This window comes from Phaenicophaeus curvirostris, chromosome 1, assembly GCF_032191515.1.
Source record: "Phaenicophaeus curvirostris isolate KB17595 chromosome 1, BPBGC_Pcur_1.0, whole genome shotgun sequence".
NCBI lineage: Eukaryota > Metazoa > Chordata > Aves > Cuculiformes > Cuculidae > Phaenicophaeus > Phaenicophaeus curvirostris.
In genome coordinates, this window is record NC_091392.1 from 111,507,510 (window position 1) to 111,524,938 (window position 17,429).

Sequence of the window (17,429 nt, forward strand, 5' to 3'; positions counted from 1 at the left end):
TCTGTTAAATGGAGATAACAGCACCAGGTATACATTGCTAGGATTAATGAATAGCTGCTTCCAAGTTATCTTGAAAATTCAAGGCGATTTACAAGTAGTATTATTGCTATAGCTGGCATACAAGCAACAGCAATAGGCAATGTCACCAATGATTTTCATAATCCCAACCATTTTCAAATTGAAGACTTTTCCAGTTTTTCTGGAGGAATCAGGACACAGGGAACTTGGAAATATTTTTAAAATGGGCAAGAAGTATAAGGCTAGAAAAAAAGCTGCACAGAAAAAAATACGAATAATCAACTGAATAAGAAGTCCTTTAAGTGCTCTAGACATTTAGTTGCAGTATTGGCTCCTGACTCTGTTCCCAACACTTGCTAAAGGGTCTGTGACGGGCAGAGCCTCCAGCGCTGCCCACCTCACTGGGAATCAATCAGACAGCCCTGCTCACACACAGACTTATTCAGGTGAATTGATGCCTGAAGACTGTCCAGTCATGTTATTGACTGAAGTTTTTTTCAAAACAAAATCAGTAATAAGAACCCTTAAGCAACCCTGTTAAAAAGATTCTATGCCAAAATTTTAAAGCCCTGATCTTTGTTTTGCCATAGCTTTTGAATGCATTGGAGCATTCTCTCTGAATTGTAAAAGTATGGAAAAGCGTTGGCAATGCTAAGTCTGTAGAGAGACTAAAAGATCTAAAACGTACTTAAAACATACTTAACATATGAGATGGGAAAGCATCTCAGGAGGAACCCTAGCCTTTCCCAGCAACAAGACAGGATCAACACTTCACTTCTGCTCCTCTGCACACATGTATTTCAGCACATACTTGTCACTATATGAACACATGGTACTGTTTCTATGAGACACACGCAGATTACAGACATTCAGCTGCTATTTAGGGTGAACCTAAACTTTGCCATTTTCTTTCAATGAGAGCAAAGTCAGGTTTTTGGGGGCGCATTTAGCATTCACTCCCTGCAGGGCTGGAGTCACTGAACATATACATCCTACGTCTCACATAGCTGATCTCATTTCACAGAACATGATGGTGCATTTCACGGTCTTTTCTATCTATAACTTAAAAAAAAGGAAGAAAAATAAATAAGCAGGAAATGCCATGATACCCCTAACTCTTGCAGTGCTTTCAGGCACAATATAATTATTGAACCTAGGGCCATCGCTGTGCTGGTTAATATTACTCTCTAAGGCCTTCAATATTCAAACTGCAGTCACTACCACTGCTTTGTAGCAGAGCTCAATATTCAAATGGCCTGCAGCTGTATAGCAAGCAGTTTGGGGACTTAGAATAATTCTAGTCATTAAAACAGAATATTTAGATAAACAGTAAAAAGATGCAGATTGGCTTCCCGCAGGGCAGGTTGCACAAATAACTTTAAAATAGACTACAGAACTGTAATTGCCAGACCATAGGTAAGAGTCACCAGGCTGGAGGCCTGTAACTTGAAATAACTGAAAGCTAAGAAATACAATTACCACCCATGTAAAGATTGGGGATTTTGTTGAGATTACCCAGGGAAGACTTCCCCTGTTTTATCTTTTAAGCACAGATCTGTATCATGTAGCTCCAGGAATCCACATGCCATCCTTAATGGCCAAGTGTGCAGCAGGACCAGGCTCCCTCAGCCTCGGGAGCAGCAGTGCAAGACAAGGATCAGCCCTGTGTGCCCACTGCAGGCAGGGAAAGAGGCCAAGCCGGGACAGCTGCCTAGCTGCAGACCTTAAGATACCTCATACCCACAGCAATGCTCCTGGCAGCATCCCCGCCATCGCACGTGGTGGAAGGGCTGAGAAGGGGGAGAGTCTGACAGCCAGCTAGCAGCAGTAAGCCACGGCGGCAGCTCTCTCCCAAGACAAACCACATAGCCCCCGTGAACATCACTACGCAGACACTGGGGTAAGATGTGACAACTGAAAGAGGATGCTGTTTTCCGTCAGCACTCACTAGCACAACCTCTGTAGGTGATGTTTTCAGAAACTACAAGAACAAGAAAACATTTGTCCTTTCTGCCACCATAGCTCTTATCAAAGAGCTGCACAGCCTACAGCTTGAGCACCAGGAAACAAAGAGTTCAGTGCATTACAAATAAAACCGTCCTGCTTCAGGGTAGGGGAGCTTTCTGCGGATGGCACAGAAATCAGATGCAATTTTCTTAGTGTGTTCAACAGGCCTTTCAAGTATATCACTGAATAGCAAGCAAGAACCTACTCTCACTAGAACTGACTTGGTAGAAAAGTAAAAACAAATCAAGGAAAAACTCACCATAAATATCAGAGGATGCATCAGACTTCTCTATTTGAATGTGCTGTGTAATTTTCTGACAGATTTCTATTTCTTTGTACAGCTGAATAGAAAAAAAACCCACAAAAATATGTTACAACGGAAGGACGCATTATCTGCAATAATTTTTAACAGGTTTTTTTTTTTTAATTACAGGCAGAAGAAATGGATTGTGGTCATTATTTATCAAATATTTTTTCTTCACGTGTGCAAGATGTATTAGTAGTGTCACTCAGCTTTACTGTCAGAAGCTGTTAAAGAGGAGGAAGCAGTGTTTTACTACCACCATCGTAAAGCAAGGATACATCTATTTCACTGAGTCAATACCATTTTGAGTGCACAAGAAACAGAGCTTATATTCCTGATTTTGTATTTTATGTGTAGCCATCATTTAACGTTTTTATACAATTTTGATTTAAGAAATTTCAGGAATTCAATTATTCAATAGTATGAAAATCACAAGGAAGGAACTGATTTCTTAAATACCTTTCGTAATTGCTAGAAGACTTAGTATGAAGCTCTTTCTTAGCACAAATTTCACCTTTAACACATTTATGTTTATTTCAACTCAGAAAAGCCCCCAAGTCTTTGAAATGGTCATTAACATCCTTCCTGGGAGACTAGCATTAATTCACACCTAGGTAATAACCCAGAAGCCTGTGCATGCAGGTGCAATTCACTCTGCCTTTCAGGAGCCAAGCAACCCCTCAGCAGGGCTACACCCCTCTATTACAGCTCATACATTTTGTGCTTTTAAATTATTTACATTCTCCTGTCTTATGTGGCTTCCTATTGTACCCAGGTCCTGCCCCAAGCTCTGTACAAAGGATCTTGCCACCCCGTCTGAGGAAGGGAGATCCCCTTTTTCCTGACAGACTCAGGTATTTAGAGGGTCTCAGCCGTCATCTTTGGGAGTCAGCCCTGACTTACTCCTTTTAAGACAGCCTTGACACCCTAGAAACCTCTGGTTTAGCACAGGCTTGAGGATGGTTTCCCTACAGCACAGGCCAGCACTTCAGTTACAAACCATCCTTTTGTCTTCAGAAAAAAATCATACCCACAGATAAATGAGAGCCCACAGGTAAGTATTAATTTTATTTATATACTCATAGGAGTGTGTAAAAAAGCAATTCATAATAACTAGCATTTTAAAACTAGGTGACATTGGTGTTTGGACTGAAGTATTTAAACAGTTTTTTAAAGAAGAGTAATTCATTAGTAAGGGGTTTCCTTAATAAAAATATAATTTTGTCTCCTGCTTATATAGCACTTACACATGCGTTTAATTGCAAATATTAGGTATTACAGACCATTTATATGCCCATATAAATGGTTGTACATAGTAAAATAAAATGTAAAATTAAATGAAGATGCCATGCTAGCAATATTTCTAAAATGCAGTTTTCAAATAAAGGAATGTATTATTCAGAACGTGAAAAAGAATGAAATGACATTTACAAAAAACTCAGCAAGATTTTGGTAAGGGTTTTAAAAAGAGGAGCAAGAAAAAAAGGAGCAAAAATCACAGTATTTTCTTAACAAAACTTGTGTCTGATTCCTGCAGTCACCTAAACTGTGCGTGCAGGACCAGAACCAAGGAGGACAACACACGTGCTCTTGCAGTGATGTGGGAGCCACACTCTGTCTGCATCCCAATGTGGCTTTATAAGCATGAACCTCTGCCAAATGGGAGGCAAATAACTGGGATGTACAGGCTGCAGCTGAGGTGCCCAAACCAGAGAGCTGGTCTGCCAGCAGCTCTGAGGTGCTGCATACATTTCTGTGCCCCATGGAGCTGCTATCATCCTGACACCAAAGGCAGACAGAATATTTGCGCTAAGGCAGCTCATGCCATGAAGCCGCTGGCATTGCAGCTACCATGGGCTCACGGAGGGAAACTCCTCCATACCAGCACAGCACCCAGGGCTCTGCAGGGAGAAGTCTCTGAGCAATACTGGGAGCATTCCAGGGGGGTTGCTAGGCACCAGGGAGAGCCTAGGGACAGGCTTTCTTCTTGACAGCAGCATTGCCCCTTTGAGCTGCTCCAATCCCTCATAGTGTTTCTCATAGCAGCTTTGGGTTGTTGTTACTTAATTAATAATTAAATGTCAATCAATCAATTAATTAATTAATCAATTGCAATGATAATAACTTTTTCCTCAAGATTTTCTCTTCCTTGCCCTTTTTTCCTCTACCACTTTTGGTCTAGTCCCAGCACCTCTTCCCAGGGCTACCTCTACCTTTTTCAGCAGCCTTCAGTGCCTTCGCCTCAGCCTCATCCTACCACCAAGATTTTCAGGGAGACCTCCGGCCTCCTGCTTCCATCTAAAAGTGCCGTCTTACTCTAAGTAAAAAGTATGGCACATCAAGCTTCAGCCCAAACACTCCAACAGTGAGTTACAATAAAAGATGCTTAAACCTGTAATCGCTGGGTACAGCACCTAATGCTAAATACTCTTCCCCTGAACCCTTAGTAACATTTTTAACACATGATAAACAAAGCTCGTGAATTTTTGAAAGACTGTGTCAAAGCACAAAATGTCACCATTAATGTTTTGGAGAGGAATGGAACATGGATATTTAATCTCCATTTCTTATTTAAATACTTGTAATACAGTCTGCAAGAAAAAGGAGTATCACCCTAAGAAATTATCACAGAATCACAGAATAACCAGGTTGGAAGAGACCCACCGGATCATCGAGTCCAACCGTTCCTATCAAACACTAAATCATATCCCTCAGCACCTCATCCACCCGTGCCTTAAACACCTCCAGGGAAGGTGAATCAACCACCTCCCTGGGCAGCCTCTGCCAGTGCCCAATGACCCTTTCTGTAAAGAATTTTTTCCTAACGTCTAGCCTAAACCTCCCCTGGTGGAGCTTGAGGCCATTCCCTCTTGTCCTGTCCCCTGTCACTTGGAAGAAGAGGCCAGCACCCTCCTCTCTACAACCTCCTTTCAGGTAGTTGTAGAGAGCAATGAGGTCTCCCCTCAGCCTCCTCTTCTCCAGGCTAAACAACCCCAGCTCTCTCAGCCGCTCCTCATAAGGCCTGTTCTCCAGCCCCTTCACCAGCTTTGTTGCTCTTCTCTGGACTCGTTCCAGAGCCTCAACATCCTTCTTGTGGTGAGGGGCCCAGAACTTATGCTTATCTTTTCTGCAGAAATGTATGTATGTAAGGGCATTTTAGTAGGTGGAAGATACCTCAAGTAAGGTGACATCAACAACAGACAATGTTATAAACAGCTCTTTAGGAAACTATAAGAACAGAGGCCTTTAGTTTTATCATATTGCACCAGCATCATTTAAACACTTAAATAAAGTAACTCAAATTTTCTCATGGAACAGGCATACACACATAAGCAAACAAACGTGTGTTGTTTTAACATAACTACATTAGATATAACCATGCTGCACACATTTATATCATAATCTTTCAGCATGTAAATAATCCCGCTGACTACATAGAGTTTTAGTTTAATTTCAGTTTTTCAGAATAAACAATAAGTGATATCTATGTGAATCCTACATCCTCTCACTGTTAGACAAGTTACCAAAGTCCTGTCAGGAAATGAAAGCTAAAGTCTGTCTCCTCTGAGTTTTAATTTTTCCTAACTATATTTCACTTCCCAGTCTTAGTAGTCCCCTACCACCACTTTCTCACTCTTTTTTGTTGTTGTTGCTGTTGACAGTTTTGATGGCACATTCCAAACTCCTTTACTAAATGAACAAAAGCATCCATAAGTGGCAAAGTTTTACTTTTTATAAATAAAAAGCCACCAATGTAAAGGGCTTTAAAATGCTTTACAGCATCGCATGTGTAAAATCATAGCTAAAGCATGACACTAATTCTGTTTGGTCTTTTTTTTAATCTCTCATTTCAAAACTCCTTTGAAGTCTGCTTTTGAGATAAATGATATGAAAACATCCAACTGAAGCAATTAGGAAAGTATATTCTCACCCATAACTCCAGAGCTTTTTAAGTTCAAAGTTTACCTTCCCATTTAGGAAAAAAAAACCTGAATAACCAATCAAAAAAAAAAAACCCAACTAGCTGTGCATTCCCCTCTCTTTAAAAAGCAGACAAGGTGATTCAAACAAGAAATACTCAGATCTAAACACTGTGTCTTTAAAACCACCAAGGACAATATGAACAAGAAAAGGCAGTCTTGAGAGAAGTTAAACATAAATGTACATTACAGTGACTTTCACACATTACCTGTGGCTGTTCCTACTCTCTCTTTTCCACATAGACACATGCATGCACAGACAAATGCTGAACACCAACCTTCCTCAAGATGAAATGTTCGGAGAGATTACTTTAGTGAAGGCCAATTTGCTATGGTCTGCAAAGCGCTATAATTGCAAGTTAAAAAGCATAACTCTTCATATTACAAATGCCAGATAAACACTAATTAATAGTGTCCTACAAAGTGCCATTTAAATTTGCTCAGCAGGTAGCATTACCAGTTCATAGATATCCTCTTCTGGCTTTGGTACATAAAATTGAATCTGATTTTCAATCAGGAATTTAAGACGCAGGTAGTGAGCGGAGTGATCCAGCTGGTGTGTCTGCAAGAAATTGAAAAGAAGCTTTAGAAGAGAAAAGCAACGGCTCACATCACCTCTACTCAGGGAATGGCCTGACAGTCACAGGGAGAAAAGGATGGGGATGACCCAGCATCATCTCTCACAAAAGGCCCACAATCTCCTAACCTGAACAAGAACCTGAACCTTCTCCTTTTCCCCAGGAATAAGGGTTAATTTAACCACTGACCAGGATGTCAAGGGCAATGCTAATACTCTACCCACCCTCTTCAGTTCTCCTTATCTAGCAGCTCTGTCTGCTTCATTCCATGCTATTGCAGAAATAAGCAAACACTATTACAGCAGAAATCTCGGATCATACCTTTGGATACAAAGGGCATTTAAAATCACAAGGAGAAAAATAAATGTTCTGCTAACAGAGAAAAATGTAACAGGAAAAATTTTTTCAGTTTGTTTTGGGTTTTTTAGCATCTTCATAACTTAGCGAGTAAGGAAGACGTGGTAAATTTCAAGCAAGGTTAATATAAAAAAAACCTGTCCTCTGAATTCAAACCAGATCAGGATACATTGGCCTTACATGGCTAAAAGAAGCCAAGAGTTGCATCTTGGATTACATCCCAGTGGAAACAGGTCACACCATTTTAATGAATTAGTTATAATTAGCTGAGGATGCGGCATTTGGTCTGGGAGATGTTAACGACCTTTTCTCAGCATGATGAATAAGCTTGATTTAAGCAGAGGTTAATGCAGTGTGTAATCAAAACATATTAGAATTATGATAAACACAAAGGACGTCATTCAGAAGTTACTTTCAAAGTTAGTAAACTGTTGATTAAAGCTAATGAAAACTCCCAAAGTGATTCACAAATACAGGAGGTGAATTCTCCTCACTGTCACTTTCCCATTATTACATGCTTTTATACATCAGCCTTTTCATCTTATAAAAGCAAATTACCAAAGTTTCCTACATTGTACTAAAAACAATGGCTCATCCGAAAATTCATGCCAGAATGTCCTTCTTGCCTATTTATTATGGTTTTTGAAGGCTCGCTTATACAGTTCAAGCCAAGACGATGATACACTGGAACTCAGCTGACTGATCACACAGCACAGATTATGAGTAATGTACACCAAGTGACCCTGTGGAAAAGATCACACACTGACCTAGCAACCCTTCAGCAAATACTCAGAGAACAGTGAATGTTTTTGAAAGTCTAGGTTTGCTCAGGAATAAAAAACAGCTACCAATACAAATAATAATAAAAAGGAGACTGATCTATTGCTACATTTTACATAGCGCAGCATTCAAATATGTCCAATTCAAAGACCAAATTATCTTTATATGAAACTGAATACTTGAAATGGGATAGCCTCCATAATCCAGACAAATACCTAGTTAATTAAATAAGGAATTTGTAATCTATCAAAGGCCAAAATTAAAAGGACTGAATCCTCAGCCTTTCCCCTGTTTTATTCTTTATTGATAAACACTTTGCTCATTTTCACTAGTTTTCCCTCTTACATGCACACACATACAAGCATCCCAGAAATTAAATGGAAGCAAAATAAGTTTTAATAGTTCAGCAATGATCAATATAAGTCCTACATTAGTTTCTGGTCAGATTAGTTCACTATCCTGAAACACAAACTGAAGAGCCCCTTGCACACTAATTAAACACAAACACACAGAGAAGACATAAACCCACAGACTGCACACATCATGTACAGAGGGAGAAGTCCATGATAAGAAGTCCTCTGGAAGTGTGGAAAACACTTGAGCCATTTACAGCAAAGCAAGTGGGGAAAAAAATTCCAATGCAGAAAAGCTAAGTAGCAGAAAAAAGAGCCAGGCAACCTGTCAGCCTCTTCCTGCCACCACTGAGTATCTTCCCCTTGTCTCCTGTGCCAAAGCTCTCGTACACGTGCTGCATTTCATGCAGCATCAGGCGCAGCCACTGCACAAATGCCAATCAGCCAGATCTATGCTGACAAGCTACCCTTCACTACCTAAAGCCCAGGGTTGGGAGAGAGCCCCTGTCTGCAGCTAGGTGTGTGTGCTGCTTCCAACAGCAACTTCACATGTCCGCTCCTTGCAAAGCAGACCCAAAGGGATGCTTTCCAGCTTTCCCCAGGTCAGCAGAAATCACAGCCTGTTGTTGAGGGGCATTAATTCATCCAGTCTGGGGCTTCAAACCATTGGGCACAGGCCACGAGCCGCCTTAGCTGCACCGGCAGGACAGGGAGCCCAAGCTCAGCCAGCTCAGGCTCCCTAAGGGGACAGGGGCACCCCACCACTACTAGTTCAGAGCCACCCCTTGCCCTGGGGCAAGGGCAGGGTGCACTCACACCTGCCTGCAACCCTCTCTGCCTCCTACACCTTGACACCATCTTAGAAGAGCAGCCATCCCCATGGGCAGTAGCCTGATCTACCACTCTGGTGGTCAATGACAAGTCTCCTGCCTGCTTTGATATGGGCACCACATCAAGCTTGGAGGTTACTGCCAAAGCCTCCATTTTCACACCTATCTTTGCAGGGAGATTCACCTACGAGAAAATCATGCGTGCTGGCCGTTTTAGAGAGCAGGAGGGGGCCAAAAGCAGGATGACCAATGATCCATTGAAGCCCTGAACTGTGCCTGAGCACAGCATCATCTAAAGAGGTCACTGTATAAAATCCACATCAATTTTGAACCACTGATTTCTTCCAAGAAGCACTATCAGCCCGGGGTGGATGTCATTCATCCACTATACTGCAATCTCATCCAAGTCGGGCAAGGAGAGTCATCACCATTAAAGCTGTGAAGGTGCAGCACTCCATTTAGTTAATTAACATTTGTATAGCTGCCGCAAGGCTTTGTCTACCTCGAAATTTTACATTAGTTAAACTGTTTCAAATGGGGCCATGATTTTCTACTGAAGTGAAAGGAAAAGGTCCTCTTAAAGTGGACCTAGTCGGTTGGCCCTAAGAGCCATACCATTAACCCACTTTTTTTGTTGCTGCTCTAGCTGCATCCATATGCAGGAAGGCGGGAACAGGAACAGGGCAGCTTTAATGATATTAATATCCTTTCAAGACCACCCAAAATACCTTTTAGCAAATTAAGCAGCTAACCCAGTTTAAAGCACAATCCAACAGCTTAACCGACATGCTCTTGAAGAAGAATTTACAGCCTGGGGTGTGATTTGATTCAACAGGCTCCACGTGGTGTAGCTGGTCAGCACACAATCCAAACTATTGATCCATTTCAGATCCTTTCTAATTACAGCAAGGGACAGGCATATTCTTTCAGCTTGGTGGGGGAGACCTTCATTAGAGCTGAAATGACAGCACCACAGAAACATGCAAGCCATCCCACCATATTAGTTCAGTTTTGCATTTCTGCAGCCCAAGCATTTTCAGTAGGAAAAGACCAGCTCAAAATCCAAGTAAGACCATGGAGCATCAGGCTTTAGCAACTTCTTGAGACTTTGAGCACAGATCTCGGGGAAATCTGCTTCTTGACCCTCACAGAGGTCTATTTGAAAAATGCAAATCATGAGAAAACAGAACCTTTCTCACTTTGTTCTTTCTTCCCAGTTCAGTCAGAAGACTAAATGCTTGATCTTTGGTGTTATTCTCTCCATGCTGGCTCTGCCTAAATCCATATGGAGTATGTGCATTTCTACTCAATTTTAAGACATACCATTACGAAAATGTTAGTAATATGCATACACACATTCACACTGATCAGTATTATCCATAGAAAACAATTTAATGCATATACACTGACTTCTCCTGCCTCCCAAGTGATTTTATTGTTAAAGCTTAAGAGAAATCTTTGAGAAATCAATTTAAAATATGATTTAAACTCTCCTCCCACCAATCTTGAATCATAAAAGTGTCACAAAGCAGCCTCCAAAACCTAACTCGCTGCATAATAACAAGCAGCAATGTTAGTATAAGAACACATTTTCTACAATTACTTGAGCGCACTCAATGTTCTCCAACAGAATAATCAAGCTCAGTTTAATAGCACAGATAGATTTAACCACATCTACAAACATGAAGAGGTTTATATGAAATGTAGATCTTGAAATGTTTACTATACCAGAACTTGACTGGTTCTCAGATGGCAGATGGCAAACTGATGTGAAATGATGTGGATCAGATATTAAAGGGGGAAAAAATGAGCTGAATGCAAGAGACAGAAGAAAGAGATTGATTATTAAATGCTACAGAAAAAAAGGCATCCATCAGTGTTTTCCAGACTGAAAACTCTTACAGAAAGGAAAGAAACAGAAAACAGCTCTTCAAAAAAACAAACACTCACCCACCTCCCCTTCTCCTCATACACCACCACCCACAACAACCAAACACAGTGAGAGACCAGATTCTCAGCAGGCACCTACTGAAACTGGTAGAGCTACACCAATTTACTCTAGCTAAGGATCTGGCTCACTGAATTAATCACTTGTACCTAAAGGAAAATATAAAACCTAAAAATAAATCATTACTAATAATGTGTCATCCAGCTTTCTTATTATGTCTCCCTTCAAAAATGTCATCTTTTCCTGAATACAATGAAGAGCTTTCACAAGCTGCAGCACTCTTTAATAGTTCACCTGGCAGAGAGACAAGTACACTGCATAATTATTGCAAACAAATGCCTTTCTCTTACCTTCCCTCTCTTTGGAAGCATATGCAACATGTTCTAAAAGTCCCCAAAGTTAAGCTCTTAACAGTAAAAAATGTTTTCTTTTCTTTTGCTGTTGTTGTTGTGTAAAAGAGGACTCACTTTTCAGAACAGCACACGACAGCAGTTGGGTCTAGCTTGCAGTCAGCCAGTTAGCAGAAAACATACATTATGTAGCTGTCAGAACTGAAAGCTTGTATTTAATTTGTCAAAGCTTTCAACTTCTCTGCTGATATGTAACTCTTTTTAATGGCCAAATGTTTCTGATACCTCATCTTGTAAAGAAATCCAGGTGGTTTTTCTTCCACCCCCTACAATCCCAGATAAAAGCTTTCCACTCTCTTCCCTCCTGCCACCTACATGAGGCGAGTCTGACTCCGCAATGCAGACAGCAAACATAGGCACCTTCTCCTACTCCTGCTGCTGCTGTTTTCGTCGTGCCTTCCTCCTCCATACCAGATGGAGAGGAGGAAGTGGCAGGTGGAAGGAAGGAAGGAGGAACAGCACCTGGAAACAGGACAACCTGGCACCTGGAAAAGGGCAAGATCACCCCACTTGCCTGGAGAGGGAGGGAACAGGCCATGGGAGAGCTTAGCAGAGGTTGGGGAACCAGGGTGGTCAGGCAACAACAGGGCAACTGTACTACTACGCTATGGGGCATCCAGTGAAAACAAGCAGACTGGGAGCCAGGATGTTGGCGGGTGGACAGGGAGAGGTTCCTGCACACAGTTTGGTCTCCAGTGAAGGGGGAGTGGGTGGGTGGTACGTGAGAGGTGGCAGCAGAGGCAGAAGCAGGGTGTGAAGGCACTTCAGAGGTTCGTGCACAGCAGTCAGAGTGGAAAAAGCAAAAACTGATTCGCCTTCCTTTCCCTACACCCATGCCAAGCTTAGTTCCAGCTGCAGGAATGTTTTCTTCTTTGGTGCTAGCATGAAAATTTCAGAATAATTCATGTTTTTCATCTACCATGCAATTGATCCCTCAACACAGTGCAGTTTGAGCACTGGCATATGAGAAAGTCACTGAAGTTCAACTGAAAGGGCTCAGGGTTGTAGACACTTCACACGCTTGTAGCCTTTACCTTGCAGATCATTTCCAGCACATCTCGCGTAGTGTCCCCAGGACGGATGACTGTCAGAGCAGGCTGGTTGTTTGGCAGGCAGAACCAAGACGGTGTAAAATACTCGTGGACCCAAATATCACAGTCAGGATTGTGCTGATGGACACTACTCAGTGCCACTTCTTTTTCCCTCTAAATACATAAAATCCATTATGACTCTACCAGCTAAATACAATCTACTTCTTTATCAATAACAAATGTAAGGAACGTCATATGCTGTATAAAAAAATCCCTTTTATAGAGAAGACATTATATTCATCAGCTTAGATTGAAGGCTTGTCTGGACAGGAAACTTTGCAGCTTTACCTGAGCAGTATAAAGTGTGCCTTCCCATGCCACCCACGCAGCTACACTGGCGCAATGTACTTTTCCTGGGATTTCACCCTATGGCTATTTGGAATGCTAGGAATGCAACGACAAACAAAGTGACGAAAAAAGATTTAAAATTAAATGCACTGCGGTTTTGGGTAAACCAATCTAAGGTCAACAAACTTGTCACAGAGGCTACAGATTCCACACCTAGAAATGGCATAATAGTAAATCTTAGCACTTATTTTGAATTTACTGTCTTCTATACATCTGAGTTGCACTCCAAGCTATAAAGCCCCAGGAAGTGATAGAGCTCCAGAATACCTACTTGCTGCAAGTGGGCTCATGCAGCTAAACCATATTCACTACATGAAGAATGTGCCTCTTAGCACTGACTTTATGCTTTTTTTATCTCTGACTTACTCTGGGGAAAGAGAAAGCGGTTGTAATCGTGGCTGGAAATGCAGAAGCCCACAGAAGCACATGAGAACAAAACAGAGAAAAGTCCTGCACTTCACAGTTACATCAACTCTAAATTATGAAAACCCCATATGGCTGCCACAAGGAGCCATCTTCCAGATCCAGTGGCGCCCAGGTCCTTTTCTGGGCAGGCTTTTCTCCGGCGAGCAGTGCTAACACCCCTCTGGGTAAGGCACCTCCTGCTCAAACCCTCCCAGGGCAGCTACAAGCCCTACAGCATAGACAGGGGCTTCTCCTCTCCCGGGGTCTCCGCATCCCTTCTCCTGTCTGAGAGTCAATGTTGCATTTAGGCTGGCTGCAACAGCACAAGAAGAAGGCAGCTGGAGAGCTGGTGTTTTACCTTGCCGTCTGGGACCGTGTCATCAAAGATTCCTTCGAGAGATTTCTTTACTGAATCAACTCCTTCACCAAACACCTGAGGAAAAATAGAACAACTCTGCTTTAAAACATGAACACACCCCTGTGCCATCTGCAGCCAGTGCTAAGGGGAGAACAGCCTATCTAACACCTAGCGTCTGAAAAATATAAACATTCATTTCAAAACACAGAAAGGAAAACCACAGCTTGTTAAAAGGCAAGGAGGAGCTGGTGATGGGCACCATGCTGAAAGATTCAAGGACAGTTCTGTTTAGTAGCCTGTCATCAACTTGGTGGAACTGGACAAATTTTACCTCCTTCTGCTCTGTTTCCCCACCTGTAGAGCCTAGGGAAATTAATGCTTCTCCACCTCTGCTAAGGCTGAGAAATTAGAAGAAGGGCTCCACTTCTGGCTATTTTGTAATAAACAAGCTTCCAAAAAGCACTTAGCAAACATTCAAGTACCTCAAGTCAACATAACCCTTCTCTAACGTAGTAAGACCTGGTAACCCCGTACAGGCAAAATCAAGAGGACTCCAAGCAGGAAGAATGACAAAATGGGAATATTTAAAAGGTCCACCCCAAATCAGCAGAGCATTGCATCAGACTGGCAAACAGGGTTGTTGTTACTGCAGCAGAATCTTAGAATTAAACCTGAAAAGTTTAGTTTTATAGCTCCACATCAGCCAGCTTTATGACCAAGTTGCTGGGTTTGGCTGTTAACTATTTTGTACTTAAAATGAAGCAGGGATCATGCAGGATGGGAGAGGTCACTGCCCTTTAGGGATTTATAGTTTAGTGTTTCAACTCGGCAATACTTCGCAGGGGAAATGAGTTTAGGCACTACATTTAGACTTTCTGCTACTTTCTCAAAACTTTACTTTTTCTTAGACTCTCTTCAGTATGACTTTTCTTTAACCTGGAACAAAATCCCTTTTTACACCTGCGCTTACTGAGGACTGAAGGGGGTAGAAGTGGGGGCAGGTGGGAGAAAGTGTGAATAATGCATTTATCCCCACTGGCAGAAATAAAAAGGATGAGTTAAGGAAAAAACACAGGTCTGAAAACACAGCATAGACAAGGTCCTAGCTCAGGACAAGGGATTGCACTTGATTTGGGGAAGATAAGTACAAGGCAACATGGATGCCACAGTGCCAGCATGAAGAATTGGGAATGCACTCACAGAGGCATCTGCTGCTTCCTGGCAAATCCCTGAGCTTTTGCTCAGCAACTAAACATTAGGTGAACTTTTCAGTCTCACTAAAAACAAGCTAAACAATTTCGCAGCATTCATCCTCTGCTAAACAAAACAAACACCCACTGCTGCTTTATCAGAAGGAAGAAGAAATCACAAGGCACAGAACAACATGTGTCCCATGACTTTCTCCCCTCAAAAACTGAAGGAAGAGAAAGAAAAGCAAAGCTTACATTTCCTGCAATTAGATGAGGTATGGCTCTCAAAAACTGAAAGCTATAATTAAGGATGCTTGGAAAGAATAAGGAGGAAGCACCTTCCTGCCACACTGAAACATGTTTTCTAGAGAAAAATCTGGGCAGTGAATGGGTGGAATCGTTTCAGCTTTAGTTTTTTTAAAAAAAATCTAAGGCAAAACAGGCACTGCCTCTACCAAATGCAAAGCTTTTTGTAACTTTAGGAAGTTTTCTTCAAACTCAGCTACATTTAAAGTAACCTGCAAACTCATGAATTTTAATTTAAAAAAATAAACAAGTCTGCATTTTCTTTTTTTCCTTCCACAGTTGTATCTGTTTTATACTGCTGCTTTGTTACTCCTGAGTTTAAAGTACCTCCAACAAAAGCAGAAGCAGCAGAAACACAACAACAGTCGAAATTCAACCAATTCAGCTAAAGAAGGTGAGAACTCCAAACTTTGTTTGATAGGAGCTACTTATCTGTAATTACAGCCACTGACTTTTTAAGAGGATATGGAATAAGATGACTATACACTGTGAAAGATTAAGCAAGCAAAGTTAAAGCTGGATGTATAAGTGCTTGATGCAAGTGACTCTTGCAGCATGAGCTGCATTCTGCACACTAATAAATAAGCCTTGAATACAATAATATAATGATCCTCCACACACTTACCTGATTAATGCTTGGCCTCCCTTGCTTTTTCTTCGAGGTAGTATCCAGACCCCAAAGAGAAGAAAATCTGCTTCTCCGTTTACTGGCAGATCTGGACATTGCCTGTGTCCTTCTCCTCACTCCAGACTCCCCGGTGCGAGCTGCCACCTGTCAATGCCACATGGTTTTAAAATCAAAAGTCACAGCACCCACACACCGTGGCTTACATTACCTAATAGACAGTGGCTTCAGCTTCAAAAAAAAAGGAAAATACTATGGCAACAATGTGCACTCACAATAGGGACAATGGTGATGCTTCCAGGCTACTTCCTTCTCATGACAATTTAACTCACTTCTTCCAACATCAAACATCAAAATTGAAAACTGACAGTACCACATCCACATTTTTTGGCATTTAATCTGAGATATTTTGTAGCATCCTAATGTTCACAGAGAAAAGCCTCAGCAACAGTGAAGGGTCAGGGTTTTTTTTGAGTTTCAAACCTGAAACCAGGTTTCAAAGCTGGACACACAAAACCTGAGATTTCCAAACTTCTGTTGCTTCCAAACAGTCCAGTCTTTCTCTTTGCCCTTTCCTGTGGAAGCATTCCAGGCATCCTGGATCTGACTCATTACTGCTGCAAGGCCAGATAAAGGATTGCAAATAGGTCAAGGTATTTAAAACCTGCACTTCCTTAAAGATAGCAACATTTGAAGGAATGAGCAAAACACAGGAAGATAAAAGTGAGCTGAAATGACCCTTTGGATTAGAGCCGTGTTAACTGCTTGAGTACTTGAAAAATGGCCTGCAGCAACCCCTTTGGAGCAAAAAAATATTTGGTTTTACTGAAACTAAATATCTGGGGACTGTTTCCCCAAAGAGGAAGCTCTGGTAAAAATTAGCGCAACATTAGTCAGAGATGAAGTGTTTAGGCCAAAATTAAAGCAGATTCCCCACGTGGAGGTGGCCTCAGGAGAGTGACCTCCTCTCCTGAGAAAATGGGAGTGGTAGGAGATGGCAGGTATGAATGGGAACACAAGGCAAAGCTAGACAGACAGACAGACCCACCCTGCCGACTTGGCTGTACTCTTCCTGGAACACCTTTGTACTGGATTCCCACAGTCGAAACTAGCAAAATGTCATTTGGCAACCCCAGCAGGAACACCCGAATCTCTGAGTGATGCCTCAAGCCATGGAGCTGAGAAACTGGTTGTTTGGGTGCAGCAGATACAAAAACCCATATGAAGACAGAACAAAGAGAAGGCTGGCTTGTGTACCCAAGGATCCAACATCATATAAGTAATGGTGATTCTCCTCAGGAAATGTGGAGAAGTTAAGGAAAAAGGAGAATTTAAACGCTGCTGCAAGAATCCCTGTTTCCACAGCCTGGATTTATGCGATGTTTCTTAAACATCTGGGACGTTTGTGCGGAGGCACCTAGGAGACTCAGCACATTCTCTGACTAATGCATTGAGGAACATCTTCAGGAGAGCTACAGATAGCAGCCTTGCTATCACCATGTGGCACCCAGCTCAAGTCTGAGACTCACTGCACCATCTCC

The 17,429-nt window shown here is 41.8% G+C and overlaps 1 protein-coding gene across 6 annotated transcripts in view; it reads right to left on the minus strand.

Annotated features, from left to right (window-relative positions):
* The window catches only part of TIAM1 (TIAM Rac1 associated GEF 1), a 156,571-nt gene that overhangs the window by 41,181 nt on the left and 97,961 nt on the right, over nucleotides 1–17,429 (minus strand). For all 6 annotated transcript variants that reach the window (XM_069871003.1, XM_069870987.1, XM_069870996.1 and 3 more), the window contains 5 exons: nucleotides 15,889–16,035; nucleotides 13,768–13,842; nucleotides 12,600–12,770; nucleotides 6,767–6,871; nucleotides 2,285–2,366 (listed from right to left, as the gene is read on the minus strand). In XM_069871003.1, coding sequence (XP_069727104.1) covers nucleotides 2,285–2,366; nucleotides 6,767–6,871; nucleotides 12,600–12,770; nucleotides 13,768–13,842; nucleotides 15,889–16,035 — 580 coding nt within the window. The remainder of the gene's footprint in view (nucleotides 1–2,284; nucleotides 2,367–6,766; nucleotides 6,872–12,599; nucleotides 12,771–13,767; nucleotides 13,843–15,888; nucleotides 16,036–17,429) is intronic.